The sequence below is a fragment of the Branchiostoma floridae genome, chromosome 12 (assembly GCF_000003815.2).
Source record: "Branchiostoma floridae strain S238N-H82 chromosome 12, Bfl_VNyyK, whole genome shotgun sequence".
Lineage (NCBI taxonomy): Eukaryota > Metazoa > Chordata > Leptocardii > Amphioxiformes > Branchiostomatidae > Branchiostoma > Branchiostoma floridae.
In genome coordinates, this window is record NC_049990.1 from 9,107,557 (window position 1) to 9,128,976 (window position 21,420).

The 21,420-nt window shown below is 39.2% G+C and overlaps 2 protein-coding genes across 5 annotated transcripts; one reads left to right on the forward strand and one right to left on the reverse strand.

Annotated features, from left to right (window-relative positions):
- Positions 1-83: 83 nt before the first annotated feature.
- On the reverse strand, positions 84-14,287 carry LOC118427632 (intraflagellar transport protein 81 homolog). 3 transcript variants are annotated; one of them, XM_035837509.1, is made up of 20 exons: positions 14,201-14,287; positions 13,297-13,459; positions 12,693-12,755; positions 11,955-12,052; positions 11,414-11,594; positions 10,908-10,997; positions 10,166-10,342; positions 9,559-9,643; positions 8,922-8,989; positions 8,251-8,346; positions 7,694-7,789; positions 7,146-7,292; positions 6,285-6,434; positions 3,712-3,840; positions 3,014-3,103; positions 2,493-2,579; positions 2,131-2,202; positions 1,490-1,575; positions 691-736; positions 84-304 (listed from the first exon to the last, which is right to left on the reverse strand). In XM_035837509.1, the coding sequence occupies exons 2-20, from the start codon at positions 13,438-13,440 to the stop codon at positions 110-112; spliced, it is 2,100 nt and encodes a 699-aa protein (XP_035693402.1). In that variant the 5' UTR covers positions 13,441-13,459; positions 14,201-14,287; the 3' UTR covers positions 84-109. The 3 variants fall into 3 exon arrangements, with proteins under 3 accessions (XP_035693402.1, XP_035693403.1, XP_035693404.1); XM_035837510.1 differs by having other exon boundaries at positions 14,209-14,230; XM_035837511.1 differs by lacking the exon at positions 12,693-12,755.
- A 176-nt stretch (positions 14,288-14,463) lies between these two features.
- Positions 14,464-21,413, forward strand: LOC118427656 (probable signal peptidase complex subunit 2). Of its 2 annotated transcripts, XR_004832540.1 has the most exons (6): positions 14,464-14,559; positions 15,257-15,340; positions 15,824-15,993; positions 17,576-17,710; positions 19,587-19,865; positions 19,911-21,413. XR_004832540.1 is itself a non-coding variant. In XM_035837549.1 (5 exons), exons 1-5 carry the CDS (start codon positions 14,524-14,526, stop codon positions 19,771-19,773), a joined length of 612 nt encoding a protein of 203 aa, XP_035693442.1. In that variant the 5' UTR covers positions 14,464-14,523; the 3' UTR covers positions 19,774-21,413. The 2 variants fall into 2 exon arrangements, 1 of the variants encoding a protein (XP_035693442.1); XM_035837549.1 differs by having other exon boundaries at positions 19,587-21,413.
- The last annotated feature ends 7 nt before the right edge of the window (positions 21,414-21,420 follow it).

The following is a 21,420-nucleotide window of genomic DNA, read 5'->3' on the forward strand; positions in this document are numbered from 1 at the left end:
TTTTATTCGTGTATACCTATAATTTGTGTTGGAAGAAAGTTTAGCATTGTACTACAATTACTACCAACACAGATGAGCTTCCATGATAATTTGAGACCATGAGAAGTTTTTACAGCACTAGTCTCTCTTCCCCACCTACATCCCCGCTGTAGTCGGTGCCCCCCATGGTGCGTTCAGCGTTGCGCTCTCCCAGGAAACAGCGCCGCTTGCACTCCATCAGCTTCTCAAAGTCCTTCCACATCTTCATCTGTCGCATGCTCGGCCCGTGGCTCTCACGTACAGCCTTCTGTTTCTCACGCAGAGTCTGCGAAAATCAGACAAATATTTTATACATGGTAGTATTAAACATAATATATACTAGAAAAGTTTTATGGAAATATATTCCACATCGGCATAATCTCTGACAGTTTTTGTTCCATTCTGAAAGACTGGGAACATCACACAGAAATTTTACACATAAAAAAAAATGTGTACCTATTTTGACAAAATTTAAACAACACACAACTACAGTTTGAGATTGAAGCTTTCGAGACGTACTCAGTCCCTTCATCAACCCGCTAGATCTCATCTTGGAGTTTCCTTGTCACATCAGCATTATACCTAATTCAGTATGGCATTTTTGTTCCGAAAACTATTCTGGGTGCCACCATTAGTTAACCAAAAAAATATCATATTGCTCCCTGGGCTTACCTTTCCAAGGTTCTCTTGTTCCTGAATCTTCCTACTGTATTGTTCCCTGTAAAAGGTCATCAGCATGTTGTAAAAATCAGGTCAATAACATTAAATTACATGATTGTATATTGCTTGACAATCTTTAATTCTAATCAAAGTCTTTTAAGATGGAAAACAGTTCTTTTCGAGACTAATTGGCCAAATTTCTTCTGCATAATACTGTCAGTGAGTAACAAATGTCCTGTACTTAAGAAATCTGTTCATGTCTAAAAAATTGATTTACAACTCTTTCCAGCTACAGATTATAAGCATGTACATCCTATTGACAGAGGAAACTATGATGCCCTGACAGAGGTTTGTATGTAGTATCTCACTAGCAGGGCTCTAGCCAGCATCCGTTCTTCCCCCCGTCAATTGACAGAAATTTGCTGCGTGTGACGGAAATTTTTTAAAACCAATCCGTCAACCTTGACGGACAAAAATTATTGGTGGAAGCTACAAGCGGCTTGGGGTCCACGGCCGTAAAAGCTACACACTGTTTGTTTTGCTATTGTTATTATTGTTGACGAAGTGTGTCGGTGCCCTTTCGCATACAATAATCTCATTAAAAACCCGTATTTCAAGGTCTCAGTTCAGTCTCTCTAACTCCTGGAATAATGTTTTCGCGACAATGGGAATTGGCTGACGGAAAAAAATTTCGAGCTGGCTAGAGCCCTGCTCACTAGACAGTAGGAAGTAGCCTGTCTTGTAAGATTATGAAAAGTACAGATTCTACAAAACGTAGTTACACTACAATGCAACTCTCCGCTGCTCATACCTGCAGGATTTCTTCTTATCTTGCGGGTCTGTGGACAGGTAAAGCTTCATCTCCTCCTGAGCTCGGATCAGCTGGGTGTCCACAACCTGGGGAAAAGGTAATATGATTAGTGCTGATTACCCACATAACCAATACAATGGCCGAGTGGGTAATGTTGGCCTTGCATTCAGTAGGTTGTGAGTTTAATCCCCAGCCAAAGACTTTAAAAATGGTGCATTCTGCTTCCTCTGCTTAGCACTCAGCATCCAGGAAAGAGTACCGAATGGTAATTGAACCGTCACACACAACTATAAGTGGACTAGTCGCCTACTGCACATAGTTGTGTGGCCCAGGGCTACTCAAATGGTGATGGGTGACGCCCTATACACCATCTGGTGCGGGAAGGACTTTAACTTCCTCAGATAGGACTTAAATTTTTTTAAACTAAACCTTACATCATGTAACACTCGTCTCTTTAAATCTAGAAAGTCGCTTTACCACCTAAGACCAAATCCCAAATTTTTCTTACTTAAGCTGAAGTTAAAGCACATTGGAATTTTACATGTCAGTTGGAAGAATATTTTCTCCTTTCCATGATGTATTCATTTTTGTTATAACTCATCCACAAAACTACTACAAGAGGAAGGAAAGGTATTTACAACCTTCTTCATGCTCTGAAGGTAGTGGTAGCGGCTCTCTTCTGCACCGCATTCCTCTCGGTAGGTACGGACTTCCTAAGGGGCAAAACAAAGGCAAGAATAGTACTTTATACATTAGCTGTTACTTATTTTGGGAAAGAATTTGTAGAACCTTGATGCAAAGGCCTTAGAGAGGTACATGAAATTGAATCAACATTTTCACAATTACATGATAAAATCACAAACTAACACCAACCCCCAAACTGGTGAAACAACCTATTTGATGTTCATGTAATCTACTGTAGCTAACCATATTAGCATGGCTGCAATACCAGCATGTTACTCCAGAGGGTGTTTACATGGGTTGATTAATATGTTTACAGTACCTGTTCCAGTTTGGACCTGTCTGTCTCGTACCCTGCTGCCCGGTTGTCATATTGCGCCTTCTTCTCTTCGTAAACCAGCGACATTTCCTACAAAACAACAACAATTTCCATTACACCTCCAGCACCTTAAAAAAGGAGTAAGGTACAATCCTAAAGTTTTGAAAGAATAGAAAAGATCATTGCCAGAGTTCAAAAACTTGACATAACTGTCGTGGGGTAATGTGGCATAACTTCAGGGTATTTGGCCCAGAACCCAGAAGTCCAGGGCTCGAATCCTGCCATGCTATCAATCTTGTGCGCTTGACGACTATCCTCACTTTTAAGTCAGGTGGACATGAATACCTCATAGATAGGATGTTAAAGGGAGGTGTCACGTTTGTGGAGAGCTACACCTATCACGTTAGAAAACCAACACTTATCGAAAAGAGTAGGGATCCTTCTATGTGTGAGCGGATCAAGCCTTACAACATACAGGCTACAGAATGGTACATGTAGCATCAAAAGAAAAAAGAAGACCCCACCTGACATTTCTGTCTCATAGGCCTCAGCTCTTTGATGACAGGAGCGAGAGCTGACTTTTTCTCCGATATGGTTGATGTCAACTTCAACACCTGCAACAAAAGGTACAACTATTAAAACATCTACATCAAAGTTTTCTGATCAGCAACAATTATTACTGATATGTATATTACATGTTTTTAACTCTGTGAAAACAGAGATCTTGGTGTCTCAAGCAGTTCAAATACTGTATGGCACCATGTAAGTGGGAAGTGGGGTAATAGAATACTAGAAGAATTGGAAGTATGTTATGGCTCAGGTCCAATGGTGTTGTAGTTGAGAGCCAGGGTGACTTGTGGTTACACACAACACAGTAATGTCAGGTTAATTGTTAGGGGTACCCAATTAAAACTTGGGACACAATGTTCAACAAATACATTATGCATGTTAGTGATGTATGGTGTAAACGGGAAAGCAGTAATGGTAAAATTAAAGTTTGGGTCGAAGCTGAGCGTTAGGATAACTCATGGTTACACCCATAGTAATGTCAGGTCGTAAGGGGTACTCACTTAGAGATTCTGACAAAGATGTTCAGCCAATTGTATCAGGCTCTTGTTTAAGTATGCATGTTAGTACAAAATGGCGTACGGAAAAGCAGAAATGGTAGGATTAAGGTTTGGATCGAAGCAAGATAAACAAAGAGATAGACAAACAAACAGACCATGTCCGAGATGTCGTCCAGTGTTTTCCCCTTCATCTCGTCCAGCTCGCTTTTGATGGTGGACACCTTCTCCAGCTCCTCCTGGGTGTCATGGTAACCCGACACGCCCTTCTTGGCCTCCAGTCCTTCCTATTGACATGCAAATAAAGAAAGTGTTAATTCATTTGGTGTTTGTGTTCCTTTCTCTGGCAAAAAAATCTAAAGTCACTTAAATCTTAAGTTTCACTAGATGGCGACCACTGAGAGTCTGTGTGGCAACCAAAATTGCATTTGGGTGAGCCTTAATTTTATAACTTAATTTCATAGATAATACAGTTTGATTTCAAACACAACAAACCATTTTTAAAAACTGTTCTTTGTTACTGTCTATAAAATCTGTTGAGCAATCTATCAAATACATGTATTTGGTCAGTCTAGTGGATAAATGTTAGAGGGTTAGAAGATCTCTTGTTCCGCTACATTTTTAAAAGTGACATCTACTGTTATAGCACAACCAAAGAAAAAACTTATGAATGCATTGTGTTACTTTGGCTTAGAATTTCTACTATAACACGGTATGGTCAATAACTAAAACTGGCTATACATGTACATTAAGGTTATTCACCCGGCTGATCAATTTTCCCCAAAGCCCTGTAATATTTTTTCTATTGAGCCGCTTATACCTGTAATATATGTTTTTTACTTCAAGTCCACCCTATTCTTACGTATCAATTAGTTATGAATATGGGAAAATGTTTATTCCAGTCAATTTTTTTGGGTGTCTCCGCTGGCGGAGACAGCCAAGTTAATCCCCTGTATAACCAATGACATCATTCTGCACATGCGCACTACTGTCCACAACAAACAAGATGGCGGACATGTCTGGCCTATTTTTCGTCACGGCGCACAGGCATCAAAATAGCGACAGATACTTTTATTTCAAGGTTTACTTGGTTTAGTTAGCCCGATGTTATTGGGTTCATGTATTTGTGTACATAAATAGCCCACTTTGAACGGTGCTGTTGCCTATTTCAGTTGCTTTTTTTTATGGAAACAGTCACCAAAATGCAAGTGCGTAAGCGGCAGCGTAAGGCCGTAAATTTTTGGTAGGAAGTTTAGAAACTCTTGCACCGTTAAGAAGATTGGCTAGATTTTTGCGCCGCTAAAAAGATTGGCTATATTCCGCTGTCGAGTTCCGCGCACGGTCCGGTGGCGGTGGCATTCCGCGCTCGGCCCGTTGGTCCGTTGCATACCCCCGTGAGCTCGCCGCTAGATCTTCGGCGCTTAGAGTGTTGCCCGCCCGCCCGGTGCACTGGCGCATATCGGAGAATTTTTACGGTCTTGTTTCAGTTACGGGCGGTCGTAACTCGAAATGCCGGTTCAAAAGATGAATAGAAAAAAGTTGTTTACAGGCGTAAAAGCAGAACGGGCCCGGTAAACCTCCGAGCAGTTTAGTTGGCTGGCGGATAGAAAATTATGTCCTACACCGCAACGTGACCTACATTTCACCAATCTCCAAGCAGCGGCCTTTTTGCCGCGAACACTGGCAGCCTTGCGTCTCCGCACCTTCTTCGACATCCGTCTTGATACGAAGCCTAGATCTTTGGCAACATCAAGGTTGTCTTGCTTCATTGCCTCCACGATACCAGGCACATTTTTCAGCGCTTTCACCGCGGCCGCCGCGCAGGGCCCCGGGCCCGGGACACCCGCCATCTGTAAGGTCGGGTCTGGCGCATTACGTCATAGGTATCGGGAAAGATAAACAAATCGGGGGAGGTGACGAAAATGGAGGAACAGCCAGATTTCTCGAGGTTTCTCGCGTTTTGCGAGATTGTCCGAGAGTTCTAAAGCTGTTTAGGGGTCAAAAGGGGTCAAACTCGCCGAGAGGCAGCACGCCACCAAGTTTGGTGGAGTTTCGGCGCATTTTGCGCTCAAAATGGACTATTTATGGTTCACTGCTCAGTTTTATGGCCCTGTGGCCTCATTTAGCCCTAAAAGTAGGAAACAGGGAACATATCTGGCCACATATTCCCCTATATTCTTGAAGATAATCGTTCGATCTTCAAACTCGCGGTTGCGCAAAGGGCTATCTTGTTTGGTTCGTCAGGTACGGAGACTTTATTTATTACCTAATTAAAAATCAATAAATTGGCAATAACTACAGACTGTTAGTAGTTATTTTCTTGCGCAACATACAATGCATAGCTTTGATGGTTATGTGTAAGAAAAATAACATTTTTATCCTGTAGGAAATAACAACGTGCTGTATTTTCTACTTAATGATAACAATATAAGGAGCAATAAAGGAGCAATAAAACATGATGACGTCATTCATATGGTCTAAAAATTGCAATTGGCAAGACTATTTCATAGACAATCAATATTCAGTACAATCATATTCCTTTTCCCAAAAATGTAGGTTTTAAACTGAGGAAAACAATGGAAGGTCAAAATGCCAATTTATCCAACCTAGATACCTTAAACCAGTGGCCAATCAATAGTTCCTACATGTATCTGCCAAATTTATGACAGCTTTAGATATGAGTTCAATGTTAGCAATTTCTTCCAGTATTAAGCAGACAACTGGAACTGACCAGTGCACGTTGGGCGTTTTCGTCCCGTTGTCTCAGGATCTCTTCTGTACGCGAAAGAACGCCGTACTCTGCTCGGAGTTCGGCAAGTTCCTGTCGTTTCTTCTTGTAAACGGTACTCTTCCCTCGCAGCTTGTTAACGTAGCGCTTGAACTGTGGATGGGAACAGGATGCATGTGAATACAAACTGTAATATATTCTTTTTTTAAACATGACTATTTCCAATCAAATATTTCAATCATAAGATTCCTAACTGTAATTCAATACTCCTTCTACTGAAGTTCTAGATTTTCCTAGAAGGTTTTGTACTGTCAACTCATTTATTCATAGATTTAATTTTGCTATTGGGATGGAAAGAAAGTTTTCTCAGTGTTATATGCTCACAGTCAAAATGATAGTGTAGCACAAAAACACATCATGGTCTTGATTTTGTGGTGAAGAGGCACTGTGAAAATAAAACCATGGTGAACATTTCCAGATTTACAGTGCTTACTGGGATTTCTGAAGATTGAAAGGAGTCACCTTCGGTACCAGGGTTTAACAAGTTTTCTGAAAAATCACTTGTACTTGTCCTATTGGGCAAGTATATAAAAAATTTACTTACCAAACTAACTTTTCACTTGTCCAAATTTTAAGTCACATTTTCACTAATAATGTATTTTTCACTTCCAGCAATTGAATTCTTTTATTTTTGGCTCTATTTTTGTGTTGACCAATGCTTGATGCTATGACTTTGATAAGCAACAAAAATATCAGGAAAAAATCTTACTTGCCCGAGGGTAGGATAGGACATGCACTAGCCCGATTGGCACTCTCACTTTCCCGGGACAATCGGACTAGTCAAACCCTAAGCACATTTTTTACCTCATCTCCCTTCAACACTTCTCCTCCCTCCAGTTCCCGCGCCATCTGTCGCTTCTCGCTCAGCTCCTGTTCCGTGGCCGCCAGCTCGTCTTTCGTACTCTGGATCTCGTCCGCGGCCTGAATCTTCTTCTTTGCAATGATGGAGGCCTGTAAAAAAGACAGTAGACAAAAAATTTTTTACAACCCTCTAAAAACACTAAATCTTTATGTTTCTGTTTTAGAATAATACCAGATTTTGTTTGCGCAGCCATAAAGGTAGATGTTACTCTTAAATCAGTTGTAATGTTCTTTTTGGCAAAAAAACAACTGTTATTTACAAAGGTACATGTACCAGGAACCTTAACTCTTGAAAAAAACAATTTTGTAATCCAAAATTTGTAGGAGGGAAAGCAGGCATTGCAAAAATACCACTGAATCACAGTCACGAAATGCCTCCGCTCTAGAGGTGTCGCCAAAAACAACATGTCTCATAGGGATATGTTAGATGTTCCCAATGATTCTCTTAAAGACTTGACTCTGTGAATAACTTTGCTGCATGTTCTCCTGACCTGTTGTTTGAAGATGGACAGTTTGTCATCGATCGGGTCATTCCGCATCATCCTCTTCTCTATCAACTGGTTAATCTCCGCATTTGAATCCTTGATCTGTGAAATAAAAGGCAGACAATTCATTAAATTATGATACACAATGTGACTTTCGTTTTTACTTACATGCACAAGTCTCATTTATGTAATAGTAATTGGGGTAAACATATTAGTAAAAACAGCTTGCTGTGTTCAGAATCAAAGGAAAGCCATGTCGGCTTACCATCCGTGAATGATTTTGAGATTTGTACCCGTAATACTGAACCAACATTTCTGTGTAACACACAAGTTAAAGAGTTTCAAGAAGTGACCGCGTACGCACATGTAACATCAATTTTTGTGGTGCCACTTCTTTAAACCAGAATCAATACAAAAGTTACTCAAGCGACTGTGAAATTTGGGTAGTGTGTTTAATGAATTCAAAGTAAAAGTGATATCAATCCAGTTTAGCTCACAGAAAAGTTATTCTTCTACTTGCCGTGACAAAGAAGAGTGATACTGTAGGAGATGCCATGACATACCTTAGTGTGGAGCTCATCCAAGTCTGACTGTCCCATCGCTGGTTCCAGGACCACCTTCTGTAGGTCTGCTACAACTTTTCTCTTGGCTTCTATTTCCTACTCAAGACAAAAACAATGAGAATATCAACAATATACATGTACCTGCATACCACATACACAAATGTACCATCTTATCAAATATGTTTTACAACTTTCCGTTTTTAAATTGTTAACACATGTTGAAGAAAGAGTATGCATTTTCTGTCATTACATGGTTAAACATTTTCTAATTCATATTTCTATGAATACAGTGTATCATGCAGTGTATAATATGCAAATCCCACATTCAGGACTTTTGCATCACTTTTCTTCCTACCAGCCCAAACTAAGGTTTAGAGTAGCCTGCAATCTATTGTATTCTAGCTCCAATTTGCTCTTCTGATTGCGTCTAAGAACTTCCCAGCTTTGCTTTTAAGAATTAATCGTCGGCTGGCACAAACAACTTTAACAGACTAGTACGCAACGTCGTCGACAATCTCCAAACCACGGATAACTTCCTCACATCTAACTCACAACCATAGTCTGGAGAAGGTCGGGAGGCCATGGTCAGCTATGTGTGAAAGGGGCTTATATCACAAAGATGCACAACTACATAAGTACACAAATAAAATACAGCTCCATTACTTCCGTACCTTTGGTAGTTTCTCCTGGCCCAAGTACGTGTTGACATTATTCTCCTCCTGTAGCTTTTCAATCAAGGCTGAAGTTGGGGGATACAAAAATATTACATGAGCAACAAGGAATGCTTTAGTAAATAACAAACTTAAGAACTTGGTACATAGACTGCTTCACTACAGGCAGTAAGAGTCTCTAGACAATAAAGTCAAATGTAGAAGGACAAGCACAAGCACTCGAAAATATGCCATTTAGTAAAACAAACTGTATGCTTGCGATAAAAATTTAAGCTGTCATAGTATACTGTAAATGCATTTAATTTCGCGGGGATTTAATTTTGCGGTATTGGGAAAAGGGACTTTTCGCGGTGGTTTTAATTTCGCAGTAACACCATAGACTGCAGTCTAATACCATAATAGAAAAATGTTCGCGGTGATTTAAGTTCGCGGTGAAGTGGTCACCCCGAAAACCGCGAACATTAATCCACCACGAACATTTCTGCATTTACAGTATATCATTTGGCAATCGGGATTGTCGTAAATGCACTAAAACAAGTCTTAGAATTCTACCATACAATGAACCAAAGCTGTCATTTATGAATGAGCAGACTAGAAATAGGATGATAGAACAACTATAAATTAGTATAAAACGTACCCTCAGCTGAGGCCCCTTTGGCAGCCCTCTGCAGGTCTTTCAGTTGGTTCATAGCACGCTGGTACCTCTGGTCTGCATGCATTAACTAGGATGGGAGAGCATCATAATGATAATCTGGCCTTTTTTTTTTTTTACAAATATAGGATTATTTAGTGCTAAGGATACTTAAATGCAACATATAGAAAGGATTACGGTACTTCTGTAATAAACCAAGTCATACATAACACTTTCACAAAAGCAAGGTACAGCAAAAGTTAACTATAACATGTAAAATGTAAAATTGAAACTCATCACTTAGGATAGTATTTCTCTACCTATCCCAACTTCTTATGTTGGAAACATTTTTTTTTGTCATTCTGGCAAAATACAGTACTTTACAATACTAAAACATTAGTTAACATAACAAGTCCCTAAGTTTCTCTAAAGCATCTTTCGCATTCTGGTAAAATTTCAACTTCTGTAGTAGGAAATAGGTTTCTGTGGTGTTTCTTGTGTTCAGATTCAGAACAAATATTCGCAGTGTCCATGATATCACAGTGAAGAGGCACCGCGAAATAGAACTACTGCAAAAATTTCGAGATTTACAGTAATTTTTGAAACCTCCCACCTGGTTCTTCTGTTCTTGTTTCTGATTGGCCAGCGAGAGTTCCCGCTCCTTCTCCTGACGCAGCTTGCGGGCGGTGTCCATCATCCGGTCGAAGTTCGGGACGGACTCCACCTTTTTCTTCAGGCGCTCGATCCGCCGGACAACCTGCTCCTTCTCCTCCTCCATTGATTGGATGTCCTGGGAATTATGTCATTGCATGCATAATTAGCGCTCTTCCAAATATGGGGCACAACATTTAGGATCTTTTTGTCCCACCAAATTGCAAAATTGTAGACTCTGGTATCTAGAATGATGCGATGATATTTTTTCCTTGATAAAATGTTTTAAAGCAATATAAATGAATCAAGTAAATCCTTTGATTTGTTTGCCATAACACAAAGGATGTTTTGTCCCAACATAAAACTCTAGATGCCAAATAGTTTCTAGATTAATGTAATTGTCATGCCAAATAAGATATTTCCAAGTCATAAAATGTTTTAAGCAATGAATCAAATTTCCACAATCATAATTCATATCCAGTGGCTCGAGTAATTGCTATTATCTTATTACCTGGATGGCTAACCTTCATCGACATACAATGAATCAAGTATTACATCTTATTGACTTCTGAAATAGTCATAGCAAAATATGGTAATAGATAATCACTGTCATGACTGAGTAAGATATGGTAGCCATGAAGCAGAGATGCCCCCTAGTGATAAAGACTTAAACTGCACAAGTTGGTAACTGCAGCTTCACAAACCTTCTTGATGTCTGAGGTTGAAAAGCCAGACTTCTTCAGCTCTGTAAACTCCTTGTGCAGCTCCTTAAACTGTTCCACCAATTCTTCATACTACAACACAAATATTCAACAATGTGATTGAAAAATATAGGTCTTTTTTCAACAGTTATATTCTTGATGCAAGCTTTTGTGGGGAAATGGGGAAACTTGCATTTGTATGCATGGTAACTGTTTTTTTGTCATGATCAATAATTCAGACCACTCAAAGCTAGCCTTTACTGCTTTAGTCAAGCTTTCATAATGGACACACATATTACAATTTGTTCACTTCTTATGGTACAGTTAGACAAATATCTAACCACATGTATCGTAGCTTAAAGAAAACTAAAACTTTACCAAAAGATGTGGTCGTAGCAGCTAGCCTAACTAATAGAAATAGCCCAAAGAATAGGTACAATGATACCATCTGTAAGCATGCACATACACAACAAGGAACATAGCAGACATATATCAAAAGCTCTCCCTACCTGTTGGTTACAATCTGCAACGGCATCGTCCTGTAGAAAGTCTGGCGGGACCTCTATCTTGACGAGGAACCGTGCGAGGTACGCCCGTTTCTTCAAGTCCGGTACGCGTTGCAGCACCCATTCCAAAATGTGGTACACTGTGGGCTTGTCACCCATGACTAAACCCTGACGAAATTCGCTCCTAGGAAATAAAGAATATAAATGGTCCATATAATTTTTATAAAATAACACTTCTTTTTCAATCCCTTATTTGGCTGTATACAACTTACAAGTATAAACCTTTTTGGCAATGCCTCCAGGGCAGACCCTTTTTGCATGGTGTAACCTGAAGTTCACCAAATACTGCATTACTGTTACTTCTGACTATATGGGGGAAATGAACCTACCTATTAAAGACATAATAGATAACAATACTTTGTGTTACTTGTTACTCCTTGCCTTTGTCAGCGGCAAAGTATGATCAATGAAAGCACATTTAATATCTTACAGTAAGTATTGTACCATTTGTCTGATGTTACTAGATTACAAGGTGATGACTCACGTGTTGTCTGTCTTGGGTTTGTACTTCAGGATCTTTAAGATTCCCAGCATCCTTATGGCTGTTTGATCTGCTGCTTCTTCCCGAATGTCCAGCTTGTTCTGTTGGTGCAAAACATAAAAAAACAATCAGATACTGCTAGTGGTACATTAATACAACATATACATTTGTAGTACATAATACACCAAAGAACATGTGTAACAATTCCGATTTACAAATACAATAATCAGAAAACAATGGTCACTGCAGGTTTTGAAAGCTATCTTTTACATTTCAGGGGCACCCCTAATTTGTTTGTATCTTAGCTTACAAATTATATGTATGCATATTCTTTTCTGTCATAATAGATGTTAAATGAAAGCATTTTCAACATGCTCAGCTCTTAAAAAATTGAGGCAGATTTCAAGAATCCTTTCAACTTTAGAGTGACCAGTGTTATGGATACTCTGGTATCCATCATATTCAGCTCCTACGATCACCTTTCTTTATGCATTCATGCAAATTACCAAGAGGCGTGAGGAAGTTGAATGTACTGGAGTAGATTAGACATTTATTTGTACACAAAAATGCAGTATATGATTGTTAAAAATTTGACCTGTGCTCTGCCCAGTGGGGCAGAAATGCACAATAAAGGTCTTAATTTGTTTAATGGAGACAGAAACTATTCTGCAGGAAAGTGATCGTTGGAGCAAATGGAGCTAGAATAGGACAGATTCCAGGCTTGTTAAGTTGGAGACTCACACGATCTTTAGTACTGGGGGATCCGGGAGTAGACGGAGACGGAGTGCTTTGTACATATGCATTCTGTGAGGAGAGAGGCAGTAGTGCTAGCACAAGGTGCAGGTGATATACAGTAGAGTACAGTAAGCATAGCAACAAGAGAAACTAGTCTGGTGCAGAAAAAAAGAGTACAAAGTTACAGCTTGGAATCACACATGTAAGTGTACAGTTAAGTTCCTAGTTCAGTTCTACAAGATGATGAGAATATACATACATTTTTGCAACTTTTTACAAGTTCTTGCTCAAGAATTTGAGTCAATATACATTAATATCATTCAAAAATCAATTACTGTAAATTCATTTATTTTCTCGAGGATTGTCATCAAGCCTCCACACCTACATGATCGATGACAGGGAACAACAGACGATAACCGGATAATGAGTGACTTAATTTTGTGATAATATTAAAGGGAAGGAAGTTTTTGCCACAAGTTTGCAGTGCAGTATAAATTGGAAAACCATCTTTGCTGAGTTTTGGGGAGATCACTACAAAAATAGCCACAAACATTTCAAGATTCACAGTAACGTGGTCTGTGTACATGTATCAGTGGATATTTACACTTACCCGCGAGTCAATCTCTGCAAACACATCGTTGAGCACTTGTAAGAGTTGCAGGGGTTCCAGCGCATCGAAGCTAATGAGATTATAGTTTCTCTTGAACGGCTCCTTGTTCAAGGTTTCCACAATGAACTTCAGCTGCTCACTCATCTTGGCAGTCGATCAGAGTCTGTGGCAGAAAAAAATGTTGGTCGGCATGCTATAAACAGTTAAATCAAGCAAGGTCTTTTCTAATTTCTTTACAGCAGCAGTAAAAATGTGAAAAAGTCTTACTGACAGGTGGAACAGCAACACATCTTAATAACCCAACATCTTGTCAAAGAATCATTAAAAAGGCTCAAGGGGTACAGTGATCACATAGAAAGCAGAAGGCTGGACGTTCGATGCCCAGCCATGATATCATCCATTCCTCAGCATTAAATTGTTCTTATAGTTAAGAAATCTAAAGAAGTCTTATTTTTGCACTCTTATACAGGATCAAGCTCATGGTTTGAGTTAGGCCTTTGGGTCGACACAACTTGACAGGATCACAAGGTTATCAAACTTTGAGTTTGAAAGGAACATTCTGTTTCTGTCAATACTCAATAGTGCCAAAAGCTCTCACAGGAACATCCTGCGCATTGAGCCATAAAAATTCTTATTAATAGGAACATGCTGTCAACAGTGAAAAAAAAAATCTTATTGACAGGAACATTTTATTCACAACGTTGCTAAGACAAAATTATGTGTAAACTCTCTACTCGAGTACTGGCACACATTTTCTTCAAATAATTGCAGGATCAATCTATATAATTGCGTGTCTTTATCATACACAAGCACTCATAGAATACACAAGGATCTTGAAAATACAAAATTAACATATTACATACCTTAGCAGCGTGGAAAATACGCAAAAATTAAGATAACTGACCTGCCCACCTGTTTCAAACTTTCCTCTAGAAACTATGCAAGAGGTCCCGGATGTTGACCTTTGACAAGCATTTCAACCATTCCATTAAAAAATAAGGGGTGATTTTAGATTTTATATGTTTCTTAAAATTTTCAACAAAAGACCAGTTACTAACGTGTAAAATCTACAATCTAAACATATCTTTGTTGAAAATTGTCTTTCTTCTTGCTTATGGATTGAAACTCTCTGTATTTTTTAAAAATGTTTTCACTCTCCTTGAAACAAAATGGTTTACTCAGATAACGCGAGACGCAGCGAGAAGACACGTCACTTCAAGAAACATCATGGCTGACAGCGATAAAAAGAAAGCAACCCTGCCGGTAACTTGTCCCTTCCTCCTGCTTTGATACATTATTTTAGGTCATAAGGCAATGATATTGATGCATGAGGTAAACCAAGAGGTACACAGTCCAGATTTATGCTCTTAAACGGCACACATGATGAAAAGATATGGTTTTTCGTTGTCACGTGTAGGAATTAGCGGAGGGACCCATGCGTTTGCAGTTCGGATACTGATTTTTAGCCGCACCAAAAACTGAAATTTCTCTTCTATGCGTAAACTGCCTTTCTTAGTTTCATCAATGAATACTACAGACATAGCATGCCAGAAGTAACACATTACTAGCAGCCGCGCAGCCCTCAGAAGAACCGTTCCTCGTAAAGGTCTGCTATATCATATAATAACTCACCATATGGAAAAAAAAATTATGGTTTCTCATGGCAGTCATGCATAGCCACCTGCTCGAAACAACAACAACAATCAAACACTTTTTATCTTTTACGGACGCATCTCACGTGGCTAAGTAGCTTAAAATGATGCTTTGGGTGATATGTTTAATGTGAATGCCCCGAGACATACACAAAACACGCCTAAATATGGTATGAAATATGGTGTAGACAAGAGCTGTTTACAAGTTAGTAGGGCCTTCAAATATGACCTCTTCCATATGTGGTTTAAACTGTGAACAGACTAAAGATGCTCAAATTCATGCTCGTTAATGCATTTCTTCTTTTTAGTTTGGGGCAGACGAAAAACCAATCAAGGTGGACAAGTGGGATGGCAGTGCGGTTAAGAATGCCCTGGATGATGTGGCTAAGAAGGTACGACAAGTGGATTATGGCTACATACAAGTATCAGTACCTGGACAAAAGCTGTATTTTCTCTAAACTTGTGCGTTGTTCAATGTTTGTCTTTTGTATTGCAGTATTGGTCAAAATTCAACAATGTGACTAGGCTTATTCATAGTTGTAAGTGTGCATGCATTGTGAGTATATGTGAAAGTTGAAGGCCAATGGCAATACATTAAGAAGGGCTAGAGGCCTCCAATATTGACATAATATTAGCCAAGTACATGTGAACTTCAAATCATTAACTAGCTCATTCATGCACCAAATAGCAATTGCTCAAGCAACTGGATATGATTTTGAAAACGTCTGAATGTTTCCAAAATCATATCCAGTTCTTTGAGTAATTGCTATTTGGTGCATCTTATTTCCGAGATTTCTAACCTTCATCGGCATAGCTTATTCATGTGTCTACATTTCCTGATTTCTCGCTCGAAAATTTCCCGCGTGCTACTTCAGATCCTGACGGATAACGATTGTGGGTATGGCTACGTGGAGAACTTCGTGCTGATGGATACGCGACTTCTCATCTGCACGGTGTCGGTGATGTTTGCGCTGGCTGCCCTGGTGTACGATTATCTGCGACCCTTCCCGGACTCGCGACCTGTCCTGATATTGTGTGTCATTTCATATCCTTTTGATGCCGTATCTTTCCATGCTTGATCACAGTAGTATATACAAGCGTGAATAAGTTGCAGAAATACATCCATAACCATAAGATTTTGCCACTCAGAAAGTTGCATTTGGTACTACCGCTTTTTAAGACCAGAGAAAACTGCTTGATGGTGCTTTGTGCTTGTATATCTTTGATGTGTACTTGAACTTATTGAAAAGTCTTTAAAAATAGATTTGAGATATCTGTGTTTTTTCTCCAACATAGTAGTAAATCAATATGATGAGCAACAGTTACTAAAAGTTTCACAAGGACTCAATAGGCTATAAAGCAGGGCTCGAAATCAACATAGTCCCGGGGCACCAAAAAATTTAGTCCGGGAACACTAAAAATCACTTTGGGACCTTTTTTGGGACGGTAAAAAAATTATCAATATCAGAATGTAAACCAATCATACGTTTGTCAGGTGCGTGACCTAGCTTTTGGTTCCCAGTCCTAAGGCCCCCAAATTTGATATGTGACTGTGCAATTACAGTGTGCGTTTGATCTGCAAATACACTAAATTTAACATCTATATATAGTACCATTATTGATGATATTATTACACAAAATACAAATGTTTTCCACAGACAAAAAACTACTTCTTCCCAACTTCCACTTGTTTTGCTACTTAAGTTACAGCAAGTGGTCCTGTAAAGGACTGTAGTCTAGAGTACCAATGCTATTACACAAAATACAATTTTTTCCACAGACAAAAATCTTTCTTCCCAACTTCCACGTGTTATGTTTGGTTTGTCTCAAATTTCTGGAGATATGTGGGACTGTTTGTCTAATAATAGATCAGACAAGACACGTTTGAATCTGCATTGATTTTGAGTTTATTGTAATTGACAATTAGTTAATATAGACAGAAATATTGTACTCTGAGTCTGACTCAACTTTATTGTTGTGATACGGGACTTCCTAAAAACCTGCTTGGGACCATCCATCCTCACTTCGGGACGATTGGAATTTATTTTTGGGAACACTTCTGGGACAATAGAGAAAACAGTTAATTTCGAGGCCTGATAAAGCTTTATTAGTATACTAAAACAGTGGTCAATTAATGACTCACAATTCTAGATTTGCAGTAGAGATACACTCATACCTTTTGCTGTCTTAAGAAGCTGGTCTTAAACAATCTATGCTAATATGGTGATAAGGTGGTTTGTGATACATTGCAGGCTATATGTCAAATTTGAAGGTCCCTGGCCATTCTTTATGTATTGCCAGGGGCCTTCAACTTTCTATATATTACTAAGAAAAAAAAAAAGTAACAATGTGTTACTCATAAGTGAAAGCCCTTAAGGTCTATTCCCTAATTATTGTAACCCACAAAATTAGGCTTCACAGGGTCCTCGCGCTACTGTGGCATTGAATATTTGCTCCTTGAATGTTGGAATTGAAAGGAATAGAGTTGCTTCATCACGTAAAAAAGTGCCCCAAAACATTGACTTTGATAAATAATTGAAGTTCTACGACCCTGGTTCAGGCTAATATTGTTTAGCTTGCCTTTAAGGTAATGTATGATACATGTTTGTCTTTAACCACCACCTCACCTACTTTGTGCTGATGGGAGTGCTGACTGTCTACACAACTTTCAAGGAGAAGAATGTGATCCTAGTGGCCCATCAGAAGGACCAGGCAGGAGTGGACCCAGACAACATTTGGACAGTCAGTTCTTCTCTCAGGAGGTTGGTATATGGTATTGTTACCTCCATGAAACGGGAGGTAATGTTTTGGACGTGTCTTTTTGGGTATACTGAAACTGTGAAAGTTGTAAGGATTTAAGACTTTTAAACCCCAACAAGCTCTGAAAAGGGAAAACCTGTAACTTAGTAACTAGTACAGGCACCCTGGATTCAGTAACCATTCCAGGGCTCGAAATACTTTTTTCTGCATACCTGCACGGGTGCAGGTGGCATTGAAAATGACCCGCACCAGACAAATTTTACCTGCACCACTCTGCATTTAGGAAGGATGGATCATACTGAAATTGTTCAGGAACCAGTATTTTATACTTACTAGGTGGTAACAGTCAATGCAGCTAATAACTATCCACATGCACCCACACCATAGGATTTTTACCTCCATGAAATGTCATGGAGGTTATATTTTACCCCGCATTTGTCTGTGTGTGTGTGTGTGTGTCTGTGTGTAAACAAAATAACTCATGAATGGTTGGGTGGATTGGTTTCATACTTGGTGTGTTGGTAGTGTGTGATGAAAGCTGGAAATGATTAGATTTTGGACCCCCTAGCGACTCCCCTTGGTACTGCAGCACAATTTCCGGTTTTGCTATCTCGGTGTTCTGAACATGCTATGGTGACGATTTTTGAATATTAGATAGCTCCTGTGCTCAGAAAAAAATGACATAAGTTTGGGCCCCCTAGCGTCTAGTTTTGGGACAGCAGGGGCATTTTTGTCAAAAACTTCTGAAGACGATAACTCAAGAAGGGAACAACGGATTTTCATGATTTTTGGTATGTAGATACCTCAGACAATGTTGTACAAAATGACATACTAATTATGCAAAATAGAAGTACATTTGCATAATTAATGAGGATATTCTATCATGGCAGTTTTTTCAATGTATCTCTTGTCCTGGATGTGATATGGTCTTGACATTTGGCTGGTAGATTCAGTAGCTTGCAGTGTCATGACAAAGTGGGGCAGGTTTCAGCCCCCTAACATTTAATTTCGGAACTGCAGGGGCGTTTTTGTCAAGACATTCCAAAGAGGATAACTGCAGAAAGGATTGATGGATTGGCATCATATTAGGCATGCGGGTACCTTAGGCAAAGATTTTCATAATGATATACATGTTGTGCAAATGAGGACTTAATTTGCATAATTAATGAGGAAATTGTATAATTCTATTGTTTTCAATAACTAGACTTCAATAAATGTAACACATGTTAGTTATGATAGGTGGAATATAAGCAGATACCAAATATGGTAATGAGGAACTTATTTGCATAATTTATGTAAAAGTTGCAAAACCGCTTTATGATTAATAATGGGAATTTTATAATTGTGACATGTGTACGTTAGTCAATGATGAACAATACCATGCATGAATTATGTAAATGTGTTAGTCAATTGCATGAAATTTATGAAAGCTCTAAATTTTCATGGAGGTATGAGGTCGCCGAACTCTAGTTATGTATAAAAGTGTTTTTTTTAAAACCTAGTACATGGACTAGTGTAGGTTAGGTGCAGGTAGACACCTGCACTAACCTGCATATGCAGGTGGTATTTCGAGCCCTGCATTCAAAGGACTGATTGATGAAAATGATTTCTCAGGACAGGGTGGGGTTAACTATGTAAAGATGGGCTGTTTTAATGTTTATTATGAGTAGAGTAGCCTGATTGACTCGCTTATAGCAGTCCACCCAACATCCGACCAGCCTCCCCTCTGTGGGGAGAGGCCAGTTACGGCCTTGGACAGCAGAGTTTCTGTTAATCAGGCTATGACTAGAGGTGTTTGCAGTTACCCAACCAGGTTTGACTGTACTTATAAATTAATTATTTCCTACTTGACCAATCAGTTCTTGCATCTCACCACAGGTTTGATGACATGTACACGCTACACATAGCCTACCAAGACGGCCAGACCAACCAATCACGAGAGGCGTCCGTGGTGAAGTCCGTTGCCTCGTGGTTTGATGAAGAGGGCACGCTACTCATGGATCTGTTCACACAGGAAGTCAAGTCCATACACAGCAGCCTACTTACTGAGAAGAAGGAGAAGTAATATGTGCTGTACATCTACGAGAGAGTAATTATGTTTTAGTAGACATGTGTTTGCCACTAACATGACATCAGCCTTGCTGGATGGATCAAGCTGGAAACAGACGAGAAAATTTGAATCATTAGATGTACTGTACTTTGGGAAATATTTGCAACGGTTTTATGTACATGGGTTTTGCAGTCCCCCTCCATGTATTTGCAATGTATCAATACTGTATTAAAGAATTGTTTCAGTCACGAACTTGACATAAAGAGTTCCGTTCCCCTTCTATATGTACCATGCAAAGTAATTATAGCAATGTAATTATGGCATAAACCACATGCAAATTTAGAGGTCTGACACTCCTAGCTTCAACCAATCAGCATGCTGGCTGTGATGTCATGTGCAAACACACTGTAGGGATTGTGTCAAACCACAATGTGCATCACAAAAGAAGTAGTTGTGTAATAAATAGATGTTCAAAGATTAAAGACAAGTTTCAAGTTCAATAAGGACAATTTTCAGACTACGTGCTCAATGCGACGTATCTAAATCCCCTGTCACACATAGCTGATCATGACATCTTAAACTTCTCCAGAGCATGGTTCGTAGTTTGTTGGGAGTAAGGTCATCTCTGGTTGGGATTTCGTGATGAGCAAGGTCTTAAAAAATCATCTGCACCAGCCAACTATTGATTCTGAAAATCAAAGTTGAGAAAAGCCATATACTGCTTGGATGCAGGAGCCAACTGGATGCAGATGTGTGTGGATTCCTTAAGCTTCTCTTAATCCAGTGCTGACCTTGGTTGGGGAGTGGTCAGGAGCAAGGGAAGGTCGTGAATGTGTGACAGGGGCTTTAGTCATTGTGTCTTTCTTACTTTTGATGTCTTGTAGGTCACATACAGCATGTAGAGGTAAAGGTTTTGTTGGAAGATTAGATTCTCAAGTGTAAGTGACAAATGAAGTATTTCGATACATTTTGTCAAGCTGTTTTTTTGTTGTTGTTGTGAAATACAGCTGTAAAGAAGAACCAGAATTTGTTGACAAACAAAAAAATTTGAATCATTCCTGATTTACATTTTACATGTTTAGTTTAAGCACACAGAGACCAGATTTCATGAGTAATGTTCATGTATTTGGGATAATGCAGAAGGTAGAATGGGCGCCTTTAGATTCCCAAAGTTATGTTATAAATGGTACCTTGTATTGTAGATTGATGGTACCTTGTACCAAAGGAGGCCATAATATGGTATTGTAGATTGATTGATGTAGATTCAGTATTTTAGAGGCAATACCTACAATTTGTAGCAATCCCGTGATTCAGTGTTTGAAGTGGGCATGCACGATGAGATGCATTGTGGGAAATATGTCAAAGTTGAAGATTCCTGAGACATAAACAAAACTCATCTGGACATGTGTCAAGCATGTTCTAGACAAATCCTGTTTACAAGTTTGGGGCCTCCACTTATGACATGTTACCCACAATGCATCCAACTGCAAATGTGCAGTTGAAACTGAAAACTGGCTTATTTTGTCCAAATATGGACATAACATGACCATGTTGCTATGTTATGTTCACAATGTTACCCAAGTCAGATTCCTGTTGTTTGGGTATCGGGAGAAAGGAATTAAATGTCAAGTAAGAATGAAAGAGATGAAAACTTCTTTGTTT